This window comes from Cetorhinus maximus, chromosome 15 (genome assembly GCF_964194155.1).
Source record: "Cetorhinus maximus chromosome 15, sCetMax3.hap1.1, whole genome shotgun sequence".
NCBI lineage: Eukaryota > Metazoa > Chordata > Chondrichthyes > Lamniformes > Cetorhinidae > Cetorhinus > Cetorhinus maximus.
In genome coordinates, this window is record NC_135893.1 from 72,434,219 (window position 1) to 72,452,791 (window position 18,573).

The 18,573-nt window shown below is 45.5% G+C and overlaps 1 protein-coding gene across 1 annotated transcript in view; it reads left to right on the forward strand.

Moving 5' to 3' along the window:
- Positions 1 to 1,153: 1,153 nt before the first annotated feature.
- The window catches only part of LOC144691120 (solute carrier family 38 member 10-like), a 47,312-nt gene continuing 29,892 nt past the window's right edge, over positions 1,154 to 18,573 (forward strand). Inside the window, exon 1 of the mRNA XM_078559191.1 lies at positions 1,154 to 1,324. Coding sequence (XP_078415317.1) covers positions 1,160 to 1,324 — 165 coding nt within the window. The 5' untranslated portion in view covers positions 1,154 to 1,159. The remainder of the gene's footprint in view (positions 1,325 to 18,573) is intronic.

Below are 18,573 nucleotides of genomic sequence, written 5' to 3' on the forward strand. Positions count from 1 at the left end.
GAGTAAAAAGTTATTAAAGAAAAGGCTGTTAATCAAAACCCAAAGTTGTTGAAAAGGAAAGAAGCAGAGAGTAGTTTAAAAAAATCACTAGAACTTTGGCATGGAAAATGATAGAGATGGGTAAACAAGCTGCTTTAATTGACACTCACCAGCCTAGACTACTGATTGAACTATTAGTCAGGCTTGCTGCTGTAAGGGACACTAAAATAAAAGCAAAATACTGAAATTGCTGGAAATCTGAAATATAGACAGAAAATGCTAGAAAAACTCAGCAGGTCTGGCAGCATCTGTGGAGAGAGAAACAGAGTTAATGTTTCGAGTCCATATGACCCTTCTTCAGAAGCTCTGTTCTTACCGTATCTCTTACTTTCACCCTTTACCTGTTTCCCTTCCACCTTACTTATTCTGCAGTTTCAGTCCCTCCCTTCTGTCACAGCTACCTGAGATCTTATAGATATGACTTTTTCAGGGGTTTAGTGGAAATAGTGGTGTAAAATGTGGGCGTTCCCCTCTGACTCAGAAGGTTGTGCTCATGGTCTAGCCCGGTATTCCAGTGCACTACTTGAAGGAATGCAGATCTGCTGGAAGTGCCACTGTTTGGATGAGATGTTAAACCGAAGCTTTGTCTGCTTTCTTAGGTCAACATAAAAGATCCAATGGTGGTATTTTGAAGAAGAGCATGTGGTCTTGGCCAATATTCATCCCTCAACCAGCATCACTAAAAAGCAGATTATCTGATCTTTATTATTACATTGCTGTTTGTGAGAGTTTGCTGTGTGCAAATTGGCTGCTGTGTTTCTTACATTACAACAGTGACTTCACTTGAAAAATACTTCAAGTGTCTGTAAAGTGCTTTGTCCTGAAGTTGTGAAAATTGTTATAAAAATGGGAGGCTTTCCTTCTGGTAGTGGAGGCAAAAGTCCTGGGGCCATTAAGAAATAATTGGCTGCTACCATATACAGGAACTGGACGGTGGAATTAAGATCGACCAACTTATATTTCCAGTTACCATGTGAGCCAGGAATCAACCACCTATTCATTGCACATTCCTCTTTCTCCTGGGCTGTTTATCATCCAACAAGAATTGGGGAGGAGTTCAACACAAGCACTTAAATAACCAGGAAACAATATTGAATTGCAAGTAGCTCTGAGAAATGTCATGTGTGATCTTCCATTAAGCAGCAGAATCTCCTCTACCTGGTTATTTCTCAAGGTGTTAAAGGAGTGCACAGGAATGCCTGGGAAGGAGCTGCGTTTAACAATCACTGTTGTGAACAGCTTTGTTGGAGTATCTCTTCTGGCACTGCCTTTCTGCTTCCAACAGGTAATTACTATTTAAATTAAACCTTGATTCAAACAAACCCTGACAATGTGATTCTCATATGAATGTGAGAATATAAGAACATAGATCATCAGCAAATAAACTAGTCAATTCTTCCTGAAGCTTCAGTAACTGACAGTTTACTCCTGACTATCACTGCACACCAAAAAGAAAAAGTTAATGTGAAAAACCCTTCCTGTTGGAAGCTGGCTTGGGCTGATTAATGAATCAAGAGAGTGACAGAACTGTTCACAAAGACACAGTATGCTAGATGGGCTGTATGGTCTATTTTCTATGCAGGAGGGATGATTGAATGTAATTTACCTGCATTTTGTAAGTGCTGCCCTTGGTTCAATCGCAGTTCTGCCTCTGAGCTAATAAGGTACTAGCTTAAGGCCCCACCCTGCCCGTCTGACATTGCAGTGCCATACTGAAGGAGTGCTGCACTGTTGGTAACTCTTTTGGAGTCAAAACAATTAACTAAATTAACAACAACAAGGGAGAAATTAAGCACAGCCCCTAAGTCAGGTCAGCTGTAAAATCAAGGAAAAACTTTAAAGGAACCTTACAAACATCAAACCAAGATGTGATTAAAGGGGTCAACAAAACATCCCAGTCCCCGCGGTGCCCACCGGGCACGGAAGGCTTCGATGGTGCCGGCAGACACCGCGTGCTCCCTTTCCAGGGACATCCGGCCGCGAACGTAGCCGCGGAAGAGGGACAAACAATCGGGCGGGACTCCCCCGTCGATCGCCCACTGCCTGGACCTGTTGATGGCCAACTTGGCCTGGCCCAGGAGCAGGTTCACGAGGAGGTCCTCTTCCTTCCCAACCCCCTTCCGCACCGGGTGTCCGTAGATCAGGAGCGTGGGACTGAAGTGCAAACAAAATAGTAACAAAAGATTTTTTGGTGAGTTGGTGAGTTTCTGCAGTGCATCTTCTGGATGGTACACACTGCTGCTACTGTACATCGGTGATGGAGGGAGTGAATGTTTGTGGATGGGGTGCCAATCAAGTGGGCTGCTTTGTCCTGGATGGTGTCAAGCTTCTTGAGTGTTGTTGGAGATGCACTCATCCAGGCAAGTGGCACTTTGCTTGCGACGGATGCAATTCTGAGATGCTTGTTTTAAAATTAGGGGTCACCCTTTTAGGACAGAGATAAGGAGAAATTTTTCATCTCAGAAGGTTGTGCGACTTTGGAACTCTCTGCTTCAGAAGGCAGTGGAGGCGGGTCATTGAATATTTTTAAGGCAGAGGTAGAAAGATTCTTGTTAGGCATGGGAATCAAAGGTTACCTGGGGTAGATGAGAATGTGAAATTCAAAACACAAACAGAACAGCCACGATCTTATTGAATGGTGGAGCTGAATGGCTTACTTCTGCTGCTATTTTGTATGTTCGTAGGACATCACTGCAAGAGTTCCTCAGGGTAGTGTCCTCAGCTCAATGATTTTCAGTTGCTTCATCAATGACCTTCCTTCCATCATAAGGTCAGAAGTGGGAATGTTCGCTGATGATTGCTCAATGTTCAGCACCACTCGCGAATCGTCAGACACTGAAGCTGTTTATGTCCACATGTGTGGCATGAATGTTACTTGCCACTTGTCAGTCCAAGCCTGGATATGGTCCAGGTCTTGCTGCATTTGGACATGGACTGCTTCAGTGTCTGAGGAGTCGAGAATGGTCTGAATATTGTGCAATCGTCAGCGAACATCCCCACTTCTGACCTTATGATGGAAGGAAGGTCATTGATGAAGCAGCTGAAGATGGTTAATCCTAGGACACTACCCTGAGGAACTCCTGCAGTGATGTCCTGGAACTGAAATGATTGACCTCCAACAGCCATAACCATCTTCCCTTATGCTATATGACTCCAACCAGTGGAGAGTTTTCCCCGATTCCCATTGACTCTAGTTTTGCTAGGGCTCCTTGATGCCACACTCAGTCAAATGCTGCTTTGATGTCAAGGGCAGTCACTCTCACCTCACCTCTGGAGCTCAGCTCATTTGTCCATGTTTGAACCAAGGCTGTAATGAGGTCAGGAGCTAAGTGGCCCTGGCGAATCCCAAACTGAGTGTCAGTGAGCAGGTTATTGCTAAGCAAGTGCCGCTTGATAGCACTGTTGATGACCCCTTCCATCACTTTACTGGTGATGGAGAGTAGACCGATGGGCGGTAATTGGCCGGGTTGGATTTGTCCTGCTTTATATGTACAATACGCACCTGGGCAATTTTCCACATTGCTAGGTAGATGCCAGTGTTGTAGCTGTGCTGAAACAGCCTGGCTAGAGGCACAGCAAGTTCTGGAGCATAAGTCTTCAGTACTATTACCGGAATGTTGTCAGGGCCCATAGCCTTTGCATTATACAGTGCCTTCAGCCATTTCTTAATATCATATGGATTGAATTGAATTGGCTGAAGACTAGCACCTATGGTGCTGAGGACCTCAGGAGGAGGCCAAGATGGATTATCCACTCGATATTTCTGGCTGAAGATTGTTGTGAATGCTTTAGCCTTATCTTTTGCACTGATGTGCTGGGCTCCTCTATCATTGAGGATGGTGATATTTGTGGAGCCACCTCCTCCACTGAGTTGTTTAATTGTCCACCACCATTCATGACTGGATGTGGCAGGACTGCAGAGCTCAGATTTGATCCGTTGGTTGTGGAATCGCTTAGCTCTGTCTATCGCTTGCTGCTTATGCTGTTTGGCACGCAAGTAATCCTGAGTTATAGCTTCACCAGGTTGAGATCTCATTTTTAGGTATGCCTGGTGCTGCTCCTGGCATGCCCTCCTGCACTCTTCATTGAACCAGGGTTGATCCCCTAGCTTGGTGGTAATGGTAAAGTGAGGGATATGCTGGGCCATGAGGCTGTAGATTTTGTTTGAGTACAATTCTGCTGCTGCTGATGGCCCACAGCGCCTCATAGTTGCCCAGTCTTGAGTTGCTAGATCTGTTCGAAATCTACCCCATTTAGCACGTGGTAGTGCCACACAACACGATGGGGGATATCTTCAATGTGAAGACTCATCTCCACACGAACTGTGTGGTGGTCACTCCTACCAATACTGTCATAGACAGATGCCTCTGCGGCAGGCAGGTTGGTGAGGATGAGGTCAAGTATGTTTTTCCCTCTTGTTGCTTCCTTCACCACCTGCCGCAGACCCAGCTATGTCCTTTAGGATTTGATCAGCTCGGTCAGTAGTGATGCTACTGAGCCACTCTTTGTGATGGACATTGAAGTCCCCCACCCAGAGTATATTCTGCGCCCTTACCACCCTCAGTGCTTCCTCCGAGTGGTGTTCAACATGGAGGAGTACTGATTCATCAGCTGAGGGGGAGGGTGGTGATACATGGTAATCAGCAGGAGGTTTCCTTGCCCATGTTTGACCTGATGTGATGAGACTTCATGGGGTCCAGAATCAACGTTGAAGGCTCCCAGGGCAACTCCTGTCATCTCTGCTTGTGCCTCTAGTGAGTTACAGCAGAAAGGTCTTTCTTGAGTTTAAAGGGTGCACAGAAAAGCTTAACTAACGGGGCACACCGTGAGATGCCCTGCAACTACAACAACTAGCCTAAATTTACATCTGAGAACAGGGTCACACTGACTTCTGCCAGGTATCTGACACTAGCTCTAAGGAACCTACAACTGACATACTCCTATAATTCACACATAATTTTAAAAGATAGGTTTTAGAGAGAAAAAAGGACATTTCTTGGACGGAGAGGGCTTGGATCCTAAATGAGCAAAGTGTCCTTTATAACAGAATTGAAATTGGTCCTGTCTCGCGAATGTGGAAAGGAAATGGTCTCACACCTTCCTGTTCCATATTTTCCATGGGACACCCATATCCAAAGAAAGTGCGTCAGGAACATAAGCACTTGAAGTAATGGATATATCAATGTTGTGGCAACAAACAGAAATTTTGTGAAACCTAATAAAATATATTGGAACATCACCGCTTTTTAAAAAAAAATTTTTATATTTAAAAAAAAAAAATCCGCTTTAAAATGCAGACAATTGCGTCCACAGTAAAGAAGAAAACAGTCTCATGTTTCTTTCCATTCACAAGTTCTGCGACTAAACCAAAGAGTTCAGGAATCTAAAGTGAATGGTTATTTTGGGAAAACTGTTATCCATTGTTCAGATTTATTGAGGATGTAGGCGCAGGTAGCGTGTGGATAGCGTGAAGGCCAGTCACTGATATAGCATCCCTCATACAGAAAAATAGGGGCGAGGGCATGTGGCTCAACAAGCGGAAAGAATATAGAGAGGGGATTGAAAGTGCAGTTAAAGAGGTAGGTTCTAAGCAGGCCATTGGAGGGAGAGAGAGGCAGTGAGGCAGAGCGGCTTTGGATGAAAGGTCGAAGAAAGAATGGCATATAGTGGCTGAAAAATCTGCCTCAGGTGGTGGAGTGGAGGGAACAGGAAAGGGGCAGTAATCCAGTATTGAAGGAGCGAAGGGTGCAAGTTGGACCAGCAAAAAAATGATCAAGGGAAGAAAGAGTTACAGATATTGCTGGTATATTCTGTCATCTGTGAGGCAATGGCTCCTACTTCTGTTTTTTATAAACTGCCCATTGTGACTGAGATTCATTTTCCTCAATTTCAGCAAGACTCACTCCCAAGGACAATCCCACGTTCATTACGTACTGAAAAATGACCTGATGCGCAAAGTAATCTAAAATAGCGAATATATCCTTTGGTATTTCAGCAGTGCAGCCTTCATGAAACACTGTAGGCTTGGAAATTGGTGCAGCTTTTAATAAGTCAAGAGTGGCTGAAGCTTGCGGAACAGGAGGTGGAGCAAAGGGTAAAGGGGAAAGTGTCTTTTTGTAGTGAGCTGACTTGGCAAGTCATTGAACTGGGTGGATTGTATGTACATTTTGTGGAAATTTTAAGGCGTGTGTTCAGATGAGGGACCTGACAGAGGTGCCCAAAATAAAAGGGCAGTGAATTGCAAGGAGGCAGAAAGGAAGAGCATACAATTTTAAAGAAACTCTTGGATGAATTGGGACACCCATAAGAATAAGCTTCAGAAATGTGTCTCCATATATGATGTAGAGAAAGGTGGCAGTGACACCAACTGGAACCTCTCCCAACTCCAGGAGTGCATATCAGTGTCAGAAAAAGTTCAGTGACCTTATGAAAGCAGGCAAGATAACACAATGATAACTGCCCTTTATTCTCTTGGGTGCTGTGCACTCAAGCAGGTACTAAAATGGATAACTGCACATGCGACATTCATACTTCATTGTGTTTAAGGAGGTCAATGCTCACTACAAACTCTGTACCCTCGCCAATGCCTGAAGTCCTCAACCCTTGTCAATGTCTCAGGCTAGCTTTGGAGGAACAGAGTATTTCTGAATGGCTACAGCTCTAGAACAGAATATAGAGATAGAGTGGGACAAGGCCATAGAGGAATTTATCATTAAGGGCAAGTAGTTCATATTTGATATATTAGGGAATGAGACAGGGGTTGTGGATGAAATAAGCCTAGTGTAGAACAAGACACAAGCTGCAGAGTTTTGGACAAGTTGGTCTTTATGTAGGATGGAGGATGGGGAACAACAAGGAAACCTTTCAAGTAGACAAGTCTGAAGGTCGCAAAAACATGGCTAAGTTGGTAGAAAAGCTAACTGGGGCAGAAATGGACAATGTTGTGGAGTTACATGGATAATTACTGTTGGTGATAGATATGGGGTTTAAATCTTAGGGTGGACTTTTCTCATTGGGCGCTGTTTCCAACACTGGAACAGGAAGTGTGTGCCATTTCCACTCTCTTGCTTTTTCCCCGTACACAACAATTAAAATTTAAAGCGCTGGCGGGGCGTGCACGGGAGATACGTGCGATTCTGCCGTGGGGGACGCTTTTCACCGAGGAAACGTGCTGTCAGCTGACAAAACTGCAACTAAGGGAAGGCTATAAAAGAGCCTCTGGTCAAGAGGCCCTGTATCATGGCCAGAACTTACCTGCCCAACTCCATTGCCATTAACGTAAGACTTATTGAGAGCACAAATGTGGCATGGGTGTTTTTTCAAATTTAAATTTCACTTGCAAATATTTCACATTACATTGGTTTCACTTTATTTATGTGTGCATCATCATTATTTGTTGAGAGGAGCTTAGTCAGAGAGCTAAACGTACTGGCACACCTTATGGTTGACAAGCAATGGTGGTTACAGGGGAGTCAGGGACATTTCCTTGTGGGAGAAACAATTTTTTTTTGTTCACTCTTTATTGAATGTTCATATTAGTGTTTGGTGTTTTACCCACCACTTTGTTGGACACGGCTGAACATATAGGGCAGAAATTTCTTTTCAGCTTGCAGCAGCAGGCCCCGCACGCCAACGTATAAAATGACACGCGGTGATGTCAGGCATGCATCCCGGCGTCATCGTGCGTCATTCCGATCTTTCGTTCGGCGGGCATGCACCAGAGTCAGCTGCACGCCCGCTGAACTGTCAAAGGCCTGCTAAGGCCATTAATAAACCAATTAACCAAATTGACAGGGCTGCCCGTCCAACCTTAAGGTTGGCGGGCAGGCGAAGAGCCCAGGCGGCCGTCGCCTTTTCATGAAACCTCATCCATGGGCGGGAAGAGGTTTCATAAATGTTTTATTAAATGAATAAAAAATTTTTTGACACTTCATAAACATGTCCCAGCTCATGTGAGGGGACATGTCTGAATAATTTCTATCTTTCCTTTTTTTACAAACTTTCAATTTGAACTTTATCCCCCTGAGGCAGCTCTGTGCCTCAGGGAGATTGCTGCGCTCTTTCGTGCGCATACGTGAAAGAGTGCAGGCCCCAACTCTCCATCCTCGCCCCCGCCCGCACAGGTAGCGCTGAGCGCTATTTGGTGCACGACAAGCTGGGCGGGCCTTAATTGGCCCACCCACATAAAATGGCAGCGCGCAGCCGCTCGCAGGCGACGATCGGCTCCGCACCCGCTGCCAACCGGCCAGCCTGACAGGCAGAAGATTCTCCCCATAGTCTCAGCTGGCCTACCTTCTATGCATTGTAAAGGAGATTGCCTGACATCACTCTCAGCAGGGCTAATTAAAATGTTATTGGTAAACTCAACGCCCTGTAACAATTTCTGCCAGCCAATACCCTGGGATACACACACCTTTGGACAGTCCTGATACCGCTCTTTAGGCTCATTTTCTTACCTTGACTGATGGTTCCCACCATCCCCTCAACACACCCAGGATTCCACACTCGCTGCTGACTTAATCCCTGCATCTCAAACAACTGTCAGGAAATCAAAATTTCACATCCCTGCACACCACATTTCCTACTCTTGCGGGCTCCATAAAATTCCCGTTTAGTTCAGGATTCAGCCTAAGAATGATCAGGATGACGTGGGAGCTGTGTTTGGGATGTATATATGTCTTTGTTCAAGAAAGATCTTTTGTGAAATAACATTGAGGCAGAACTATTCTATTGAATTAACTTCAAAGAGTTATACTGGAATGTTCAGTCCACAACCAGTCTAACCTGTTCTGCCGCATTGAAGATAATTTTTCTGCTCCGCGCCTGTTAAATTCTTCGTTATTCTTCAGCATGGTGGAAGCTCCCGAGAGTTAGGGAAACTATCTTGAAAAGCAGTTCACTGCTTTAGAAAACAAGTTGAGGTAATTGACTCAATTGGTGAGGAAATGATAGCTTTAGAACATTGATCACATCGGCCCTAATTCTCCAACTGGGCTGCATTAAGGGCATCTGGGTCTGGATTGGGCGAGTCTGCTGCCCTGTCTGCCATCACACAAGCAGATTCTTTTAAAGTCAGGAAACTAGAGGTCAAAGTTCTTAGTGCAAGGCGACACACCAAGGGCGAAATCAACAGATTAGGTAAGTAAAAAAGTAATCAGCACCCCTACTGTGAAAAGCAGAGATTTGCTAGGATTCCAGTTCATGGGGTGGCATTTTATGGCCTCTCTTGTGTCATGTTTTGAGGTGGGAAGGACATTTAATTTGACGAGGTGGTGGCATACCTGTCCTGCCTTCACCAGAATTAAGTCAGGGGTGGGGAGGCTCATGGTTGGACTTCCTGCCCTGCCACCAATTGAGGCCCTTAAGTAAGCAATTACCTTTAAGAGAGCTCAGGCATCCTTTAAGAGAGCTCAGGCGCCCTTTAAGAGAGCTCAGGCGCCCTTTAAGAGAGCTCAGGCACCCTTTAAGAGAGCTCCAATGCCCTTTAAGAGAGCTCGAGTGCCCTTTAAGAGAGCTCAGGCGCCCTTTAAGAGAGCTCGGGTACCCTTTAAGAGAGCTCGGGTACCCTTTAAGAGAGCTCGGGTACCCTTTAAGAGAGCTCAGGTACCCTTTAAGAGAGCTCGGGTATCCTTTAAGAGAGCTCGGGTACCCTTTAAGAGAGCTCGGGTACCCTTTAAGAGAGCTCAGGTACCCTTTAAAAGAGCTCGGGTACCCTTTAAGAGAGCTCGGGTACCCTTTAAAAGAGCTCGGGTACCCTTTTAGAGAGCTCGGGTACTGTTTGAAGAGCTCGGTTACTGTTTGGAGAGTTTTAAAAAGATTCATTAAGTGCCACTGAACCTCCACAAATAAAATCACAGATGTGAGGCTGGTACACAAGGGGACTGGAGGGTGGGGCCTCTGGCCTTGGAAGGTCAGGCTTTTTTCTCCTTGTGACTCAGGCACCTAGGTTGGAGAAAGGAGACTGTGCCAGAGAAGGGAAGAATGCACATTGTGAGAAAGAGATTGCAAAAGGGGGATTGCACCTTCACGCATTCATGCCATAGAGGCAGATGAGTGTGAGAAACGTGAGGCCAGAGTGAGGGACCGGGGCCAGAAGCTGGAGGCAGCGCAGTGCACACCAGGCAGGAGGAGGAGAAGGAGGACAACCAGGTTTTACCCTGAGGTAAGGGTCTGCGGACTGCAGAGGTGGAAGATGGTTAACCTGGGAATTGGTCGCCAACATGTGTGCCGTGGTGCAACAAGGTCGGGCACCGTGCCAGTGGCTCTCAAGTTCATTGTGGCTCTGATTTTATGCAGCCGTCTCTTTCCAGGCTCAGCAGGAGAACTTTGTGGAATTTCACAGTCAGCCGCACACAGCTGCATCAAGGCCATCACTGAGGCCGGCTTTGCTCGAGCGGGAAGAGCACGTAAACTTCCCGATGGATGTGGCAGTGCAGGCGCAAAGGGCCGGGGGTTTGCAGAATTAGCAGGCTTCCCTCAGGTGCCGGGGGCTATCAACTGTAACCATGCTGCCATTGGGACACCATTGAGGAGCACGATGGCCAGCCTCGTCGTGCAGGGGATCTACCTTAGACTGTGGCCTCTGCATTCCTGCAGGGGCAGCCGTGGTCACTGGAAGAAGTAGAGCAGACGAGGGCTCTGGCAATGGGATTGGGTAGCTGGCAGAAGATGGGGGTGCTGAGATGTTCTCAGAACCTTCACCCTCCTCACTGACCCCTGCAGGCCGAGGTTGGCCTTAAGGAGGGTTAGCTGGGGCTGGCTGCTGGGGCACAGCTGTCACGACACCTTCATGATCAGGAATTCCTTCCACTCCCTGAATGTGCAGGTGTTATGTGCCCACACCAAGGCTTTCCTGCATGTCTGTGCACCGTACCCTGAAAGCTGCAACAACTCATTTATCCTGAGGAATTCACAACAGCCTCAGCAGTTTTAAACACCAACACCGGTCAGTGGTTGGCTTCTGGGGAACAAGGGGTACCCTTTAAGGAAATGGTTGATAAGAAGGTGGCAAACCGAGCCTGAACAACACTGTAACAACAGCCATGTGGTCACCCACAATGTAATAAAGCAGGCTAATTGGCGACTTGAAAATGTGCTTTAGGTGCCTTGCCCATTCTGGAAGAGCTCCACAGAATTTCCCTGCAAGGGTCTCCAGAATAGTAGTAGTGCGCTGCATGCTACACAATATGGTGCAATGGAGAGCCTACAACCAGAGGCAGCAGAAGCTGGGCCTATTGCTGCAACATCTGAAGAGGAGGAGGAGGACGATGAGGAAGATGTGTGGCAGGAGGAGGAGGAGGCCCCAGTCCAGGCTCATGGATCTGACACAGAGGAGGAGGAAGAGGGCATCAATCGGGGACCAGCTGAGGGGCAGGCTCCTGTAGCCATGGCTGTTTCTTTGCAGGACGGGGTCATCACTGAAGACTACTAATCTAGAGTAGATTCACCTAGGCTTTTGAATGGTCCCAATTTACATTAGCCAGTCCCTGGTACGCAGCTTCCACATAATGAACTTTTAACACAGAAGCCACACATCCTCAGAGAAATGCCCATTCCCAATGAGAAAGAAAACCAACAGCTCATACTGAACCTCGGTGCCATCAACTTGACTGATACCATGATGCTATGACCACAGCTGACGTTAATTGCTGAGCAAACCAAATCCCAGAGGGAAACTTGGCTTACATTTTTGTGTCCTGAAAATGAGAATAAAACATACCAATCTCAGCAGCAAGAAGTCCAGGAACACTTTTGGGATTTTAAAAATTAAAAGTAAAAGTTTTATTAACATGAAGAAAAGAAAATTTAAGCACACAAGATTACAGTTACACAGTTAAAATCAGCCTTACAAAACATTCCCCCAAAAGACTCCCTACTTGGTCAGACCCATAGGTAAACACCTTCCAGGCAACACTCCTTTATAGATGTTTAACTGTAAAAATCCAATAATATTACCCAAAGCAAACTGTTGTAGCTTTAATAAAGGAATACCACATGACCTCTTAAACTTTCTTCCACTCTGTTGTGGAAGTCCAAGGCTTCAGAACAAGACTGCTTTTTCCAGCCCAAGACTTATCTGGCTTGACTGGATAGCTGATCCAAACTGCATCTTCTCCCAGCCTAGAGCTGTTTCCAGGCGATCTTTCTCACATAGCCAATAGCTCACAGTTACAACTAACAGCTCAACAGCAACCAGCCAACAGTCAACAGCCAACAGCCAACACCTAAGCTCTAAAATACCTTTCCCCTCTTTCATCTCAGGTTCCAATGGTCTCACACCTCTTTGAAACTCAAATCCTTCCAGATATAAAACCTTTCATGTTTCTATTTTGTCTCTGCTTTCAGGTCAATAAAATGCAATATACCCTCTCCTATTTACCCATGGAACTCCTGTAAAATGCAAAAAAGTCACCTCTGACTTCCCTTTGATATTCAAACAAGCTCTCAACTTATCTGAAAATGTGAATGTTAGATCCAACTTATTTACCTGTACCTCAAACCACCATAATACCTCATCACAAATGCACAATCCTAACGCCTCTATCCTTTCATTTCTTAAACCTCCTGGACAGCCTATCTCTAGCAGCCTTCCCCCAGCTTAATTAAATAATTTACACACACACAGCCTTCTCCACAGAATAACACAATATTCTCCAAAAATATTTTTTAAAATATCCATTCTCATAATGACATCATAATTATTGACCTCAACATAATGCACAAATACACCGTGAGAAGTCCTTCACAATCTGGACCATGCACATATATGTTGGAGACTGCCCATGAGCCAGTGAAACTCAATCTATGCCCACTATGCCAAGAGTGACAGTAGGAAGCAGCACTTTACACCCATGACATTCAGATGTGATTGTATGTGCTAACAATACTGCAGCTACTGCACAATTTGCAGGGTGAGGTCATATGTGTGATAGAAGATCTCCTTCAATTACCTTCCACATTATCCATCCACCACCGGCGTTCAGTTTCAGGACTGTATGATATCTGCAACATGCAACGCTGCCAGAAACCTTGGCTCCCTGTGAAACCACAGCCTCTACCACCTGAAACAAATGTAGTGGGGAGACCACACAGGCATGCTTCTCTGGAGCTTACAAGGCATTTTGACATGCGGAAAATCCACTTAAGTGACTGTGTAACAACCATGTGCGGATGATTGCCCACGACACAGCACTCATGCTTGAAGTACACTCAGAAAATGGATTTGGTCATTGAGTCTGATCATTAATCCTCCCGTAAAGGCAATTATTGATGGACAAGAAATGCTGCGAGGAGTATCTCAATCTGCAATGTTTGGTATACTACTACCTTATCTGAGGTCTGGAGAAAGAAGCAGCCTTCCACTGAATGTCATGTGTGGGCATGGTACTGGTAAGGACTGCCTTCATTCTGTAAACATTGAGGGTATTAGTGTATAAAAGCAGACCGAAACATTTTTGTCTATAATGATATGTATTTGCAAAGTACTTAATTGTGATATGTACAAAGTGATATGAGGTGTTACCATGGTGAACCCATTAGTGATTGAGGCAACCCTGCGGTTTTGAATGCTCCTACAAAGTGCCCCTATGTTGCCCCAGGGGAGGTGGAGGCAGGCTGCTCAACTCTCATGCTACATGGCACTGAGGAGCATGGCAGTTGGCCTTATTGTCCAGGTACCTGTTGGGGATCTACTTCAGACTGCGACCTCTGCATTTCTGCAGTCTGCAGGGGCAGACATTGTCACTGGCACAAGTAGAGCAGATGAGGGTTTTGGCAGAGGGGCTGGGGAGTTAGGATAAGATGAGGGTGCTGAGATGCTCTCAGTACCTCCACTCCTCACTAATCTCCACAGCTCTAGGTTGGCCTTCAGCAGGTTAGCTGGGGATGGCTGCTGGGGCATAATGGGAGGAGGGGATGGTGAGCAAGGAGTGCTAGAACCTGAGTGAGACACAAAACTACATTATAAGATGTAGCTCTTCACATTGTGAGAGCATACTGTGAGACATGCCATTGCCTTCAACCATAATCACACTGCCCTTTTCACGCAACCCAACATTCGCACTCCCTCTCATGCCAACTTCCACTTGTGCTCAGTGAACTAACAGCATCACCTCCACCATTACCACGGCCTTTAGCACAGGGTTTGGATGATTCTCCATCTCCGACAACCAGCCGGATGGGGCACCCTGTCTACCTCCATGTCTGTCTCCTTCGCATTCCTTATTGCCTATGGTCTTATAAACACACCCTCAGTCCAGGCCATCACCCTGTCATTATGGGCCTTCTTGCCCTGTGAATACAATGTAAAGAGTGATGATAGCCTAATATATAGAATGCCAGAGACAGATCTCTTGAATGTGACAGCACATCACAGTGGACGTTCACATCACTACTGTGTGCCCCTATAGGAGCGGCTTGGACCTACAAGTCTCCATATAGGAGAGGAATGTGCCAGGTCTCTCACCATAGGTGCAGCATTCAGATGTGAACCATCATTTGGACCTCTGTGTGCTAGTGGTGAATAACTCACCTTACCAGAGCGCAGCAGGTTATGGAACCTTTTCCTGTGTTGAATCCATGATTTTCCATGGTCTCCTATTGCATCACAGTGGCTTACTCCTGCCATTCCATCTTGGTTGATGTGGGTGCATTCCGGCAGCTGCCGGGATGTAATATGGAGCGCCATCTCTGGACCTCCTCCACCAGGATCTGGAGGCCCTTATAGCTGAAGCGGGGTGCAGCCCCTCCCACTCCTTCTCCACTTTTTCTTCTGAGAGACATTCTGACATGAGAAATGGAAAAAGAAAAGGCACATCAGGCTTCCACCTTCGAATGTTCTCACACATACATCTGCTTACATACATGAACCATGTTTTCTATCGCATGAGTGGCTGATGTTGGGGTTCTGGGGGTGAAGTGGGGGGCGGTGGCGGTGGGCGGTGTGGGCAGTGGGTCTGGAAGAATGTATGGTAGTCTGGTTATTGTTTCTGTCACTCCCAAATGGCATGCTGTGCTCCTGACCACAAACTCCTCTGCTGGCCTGCTCCCTCTGAGTCACACTGCTGTGCCATGACAGTGTGCAGCTGTGAGGGTCCTGGTTAGGGCTCAATTGCATGGCCACACCCTAAGAGATGAGTAGAAAGAGGGTAGGTGGAAGGGCAAAGGATCATGCCTATGTGATGTGTATCAGTCATCCCCTGAGGAATTATGGTAATCAATGCAAAATATCATGAGCAGCTGATGGTGCCAAGACGCTGCCATCTCCATGACTGTGTCTTGTGTAGTTTTGCCAGCCTGAACTTAGTGGTGTGGTTCCTTCATTACAATGTGACTAATCAGCAGCAACACTTTCCAACGGTAAGCCCAAGAGGGGCCATCTGTTCCAGTGTCAGCAACCAGTTGGATAACTATTACAGTTTGCACTTACCTGACTGTTTAGTGATGTATCCTCCAAGTGACAGCAGCGCCTCCATCCACCTCCTGCCTCACAGCAGGAACTCCTTACCGGCCTGTCTTTTAAACCCTCATCAGGTCACATAACCTATGCGGGGTCCGTCTCTGCATCTCCACTACTTCTGGCATCGGCAGGCATGACCCCAACCCCCTAGAATGGAAATACAAACATTCAGGGAAGTTCCTCCCAAATCAAGCTTGGGGAGTTGGAAATTTTCCCAACTCTGCGCACTCACAACTCGGGAGCAAAAATTCAGCCCTTAATCTTCAAGTTTCCCTGGAACATGTTAGGAATATCAGGTTTTATAAACAGCTATATTTTAATCTGTCCACTTAATTCCAAGATAGAATAGGGCTGGGGTTTTGAAAACATTTAATCAGCATTTCTACCTGGTTACACGGCCCATGTGGTTCAGGTAGACTTTGAGTCCATAACAATCCATTGTAGTATTGGGTTACGGAATTTTTTCTTGATATCCCTGAACCTCAAAGACAGGTCAGTCTACAAGAACCTGAGAGAGAGAGAGAAAGCAGAGAGCTAGAGATTTCCAGCCCTGCACTGGAAGCAGAGAAAATGCTATACTTATTACTCACCACACAGAAGGTAGGTGGGAGCTTGCACTCAGATTGAAAAGACCAACAACATGAGGATTTAAACAAGGCTGGAACATTCACCTAGCTTTGGCTAGAGGGAGGAATCTCCAGGATGATCCTTCCCGTGAAAGTCAGTTCGTTGATTAGAAGTTATCCGGTTGGAAAGGGAAAAGGAAGCAAGCCATCAAGAGCTGAGAAAAGCTTTGGAATAGCTCTGAGGAATAAAGTGTCTAGTTAAGAGACAGAGTAAAAAATAACCGTGGAGGGGGATTTTCAGTTGTGTTCGAAGATAAATGGGGAAACTTTTCTGTGATTTAGAGTATAAATTGCCTACTGATATAGTGTTTAGTCAACGTTACTTTTAGTTTGTCTGTTACAGTGACAGTCTTAAAACTTGGAATCTTGTCGTGTGATCCTTCCAGCCATTCACTGGAAATTCAAATATCTTTTTAAAAGTTATTGGTCTCTACGGGGGTCATAACAAATGCAGCTGCCAGATTGCAATGCCCACAAACAGCAATGATATAAATGGCCAATTGCACTGTTTTGGTGATGTGGTTTGAGGGATAAACATTGGCCAGGACACAGGGATTTCTCCCCTGCCCTTCTCCAATAGTGCAATGGAATAAGAAGGAATAAATGTCAAGCCAGCTAGTTAGGTAGGAAATAAAATAAGGGGTTCCCAAATTAATCCCCTGATTATCCAGTGAGTAGCTGAACCATAGAGGAGAGGACAATCCAAGATTCATTGACTGATTTGTGTCGCGTTAGTTGGTCTCAGTCAGAGTGGTGAAATGGGCATTGCAAATGCACTCAGCATGTCTGACTTGCTTAGGGCAAAATTTGCTGAGGTTTCCATTCCTAATCACAATAAATCTATCATTATTGGACATTAGGCTATGGACTGGTAACCATCATAGCTTCCATTGTCTGACCAATTCCTTTCACTCCATGTTAAGATGTTCCTGTGTGTACACCATGCATAGAGAAGTCTACGGGCCCTGAGAACATTCTGCCCATAGCGCTGGAGACCTGTGCACAGAGCTGGCAATTTTCTTAGTCAAACTATTCCAGTGCAGATATAAAACTGGCATCTACCTGAATATGTGGGAAATTGCCACGTCTAGGGATCAGTATGTCCTATTCACAAAAAGCTGGATAAATCTAAACTGGCCAATTATCAATATATCAGCCTCCCCCCAATCATTAATGCTGGAAGGAATCATCAATAATCCCATTATGTTAATAACTTGCTCACCAATGCTCAGTTTGTGCTTTGCCATAACTATTTGGCTCCAGACCTCATCACAGCTTTGATCTAGCCTTGGGACATGAGTTGAATGAGAGGCAAGGTAGGAAGTAATTGTCCTTGACATTAAGAGAACATTTGACCAAGTGTGGCACAAAAGAGCTATTCATTGTTACATAATTTCAAACACCAGATAGTCAATTTCATAACAAACTGGACTCTAGATTGGGAACTATAAACTATAATCAGTCATTTGCAATGCTGTTAATAAAAATGCCTGGAGAGACTGAGTTACAATGGTTTAATCGTGTGGTCTTCACCTTAGATCTGTTCTCACAAAATCTGATCAAGACATTTTTATACATGTCTTGTTTACCAAATACCATAGTGACTATGGAATGACTGCAATTGGAGTTCCACACCATTCATTATCAAACATATCCTTTGTCCAGCTAATCCAGACCATTCCTGTTTCATGCAATAGAGCCTGTGTAAGGACATCCACTATTATTAAAAGGTATTCCTGTACATTTTGCCCCTAGCAAGACTTGACCTTTGGATCACCAATTAGCAGGCTTCCTCATTTGTTACAAGATGTCTTGTCAAAATGGAAGCTTCTCCCAGTGCCATCAGAGCGCTGTAGGTTACATTGTTGTCTCTGAGTCAGAATGTTGTGGATTCAAGCCGTCTATCCAAAGACTTGAGCAAAAAAATCCAGCCTGACATTCCGGTGCAGTATGAAGGGAGTTCTGCGCAGTTGGAGCTCCCAGAGGAGATATTAATTTGAAGCCCTATCTGCCCTCTCAGGTGGATGTAATCGATCCAGTGGTGCCATTTCGAAGGACAGCAGAGAAGGTATCCCTGGTGTGCTAGCCAATATTTATCATCAATCAGCATCACCTAAAAACCAGATTATCTGGTCATTTTCACATTGCTTCAGGGATCTTGTAGTGTGGAAAGTGGCTGCCATGTTTCCTAAATTCCAATACTGCTTGAATTCAAGAAGTACTTAAGTGTCTATAAAAGCACTTTGGGGAGTGTCCTGTATGTCGAAACCTCATTATAAAGTGAGACCATGGGCTGGAATTTTATGGCCCTGTCACGGCAGGGATGGGGTCGTAAAATGCAGTGAGCCATTCTAAATTCCATTGATTTAGGTAGGACTGTAAAATCCTGCTGGCGTAAAATTCAGCCCCATGTGTTTGAGTACCCATGTTTTAACACCAGTTAAACAGGAG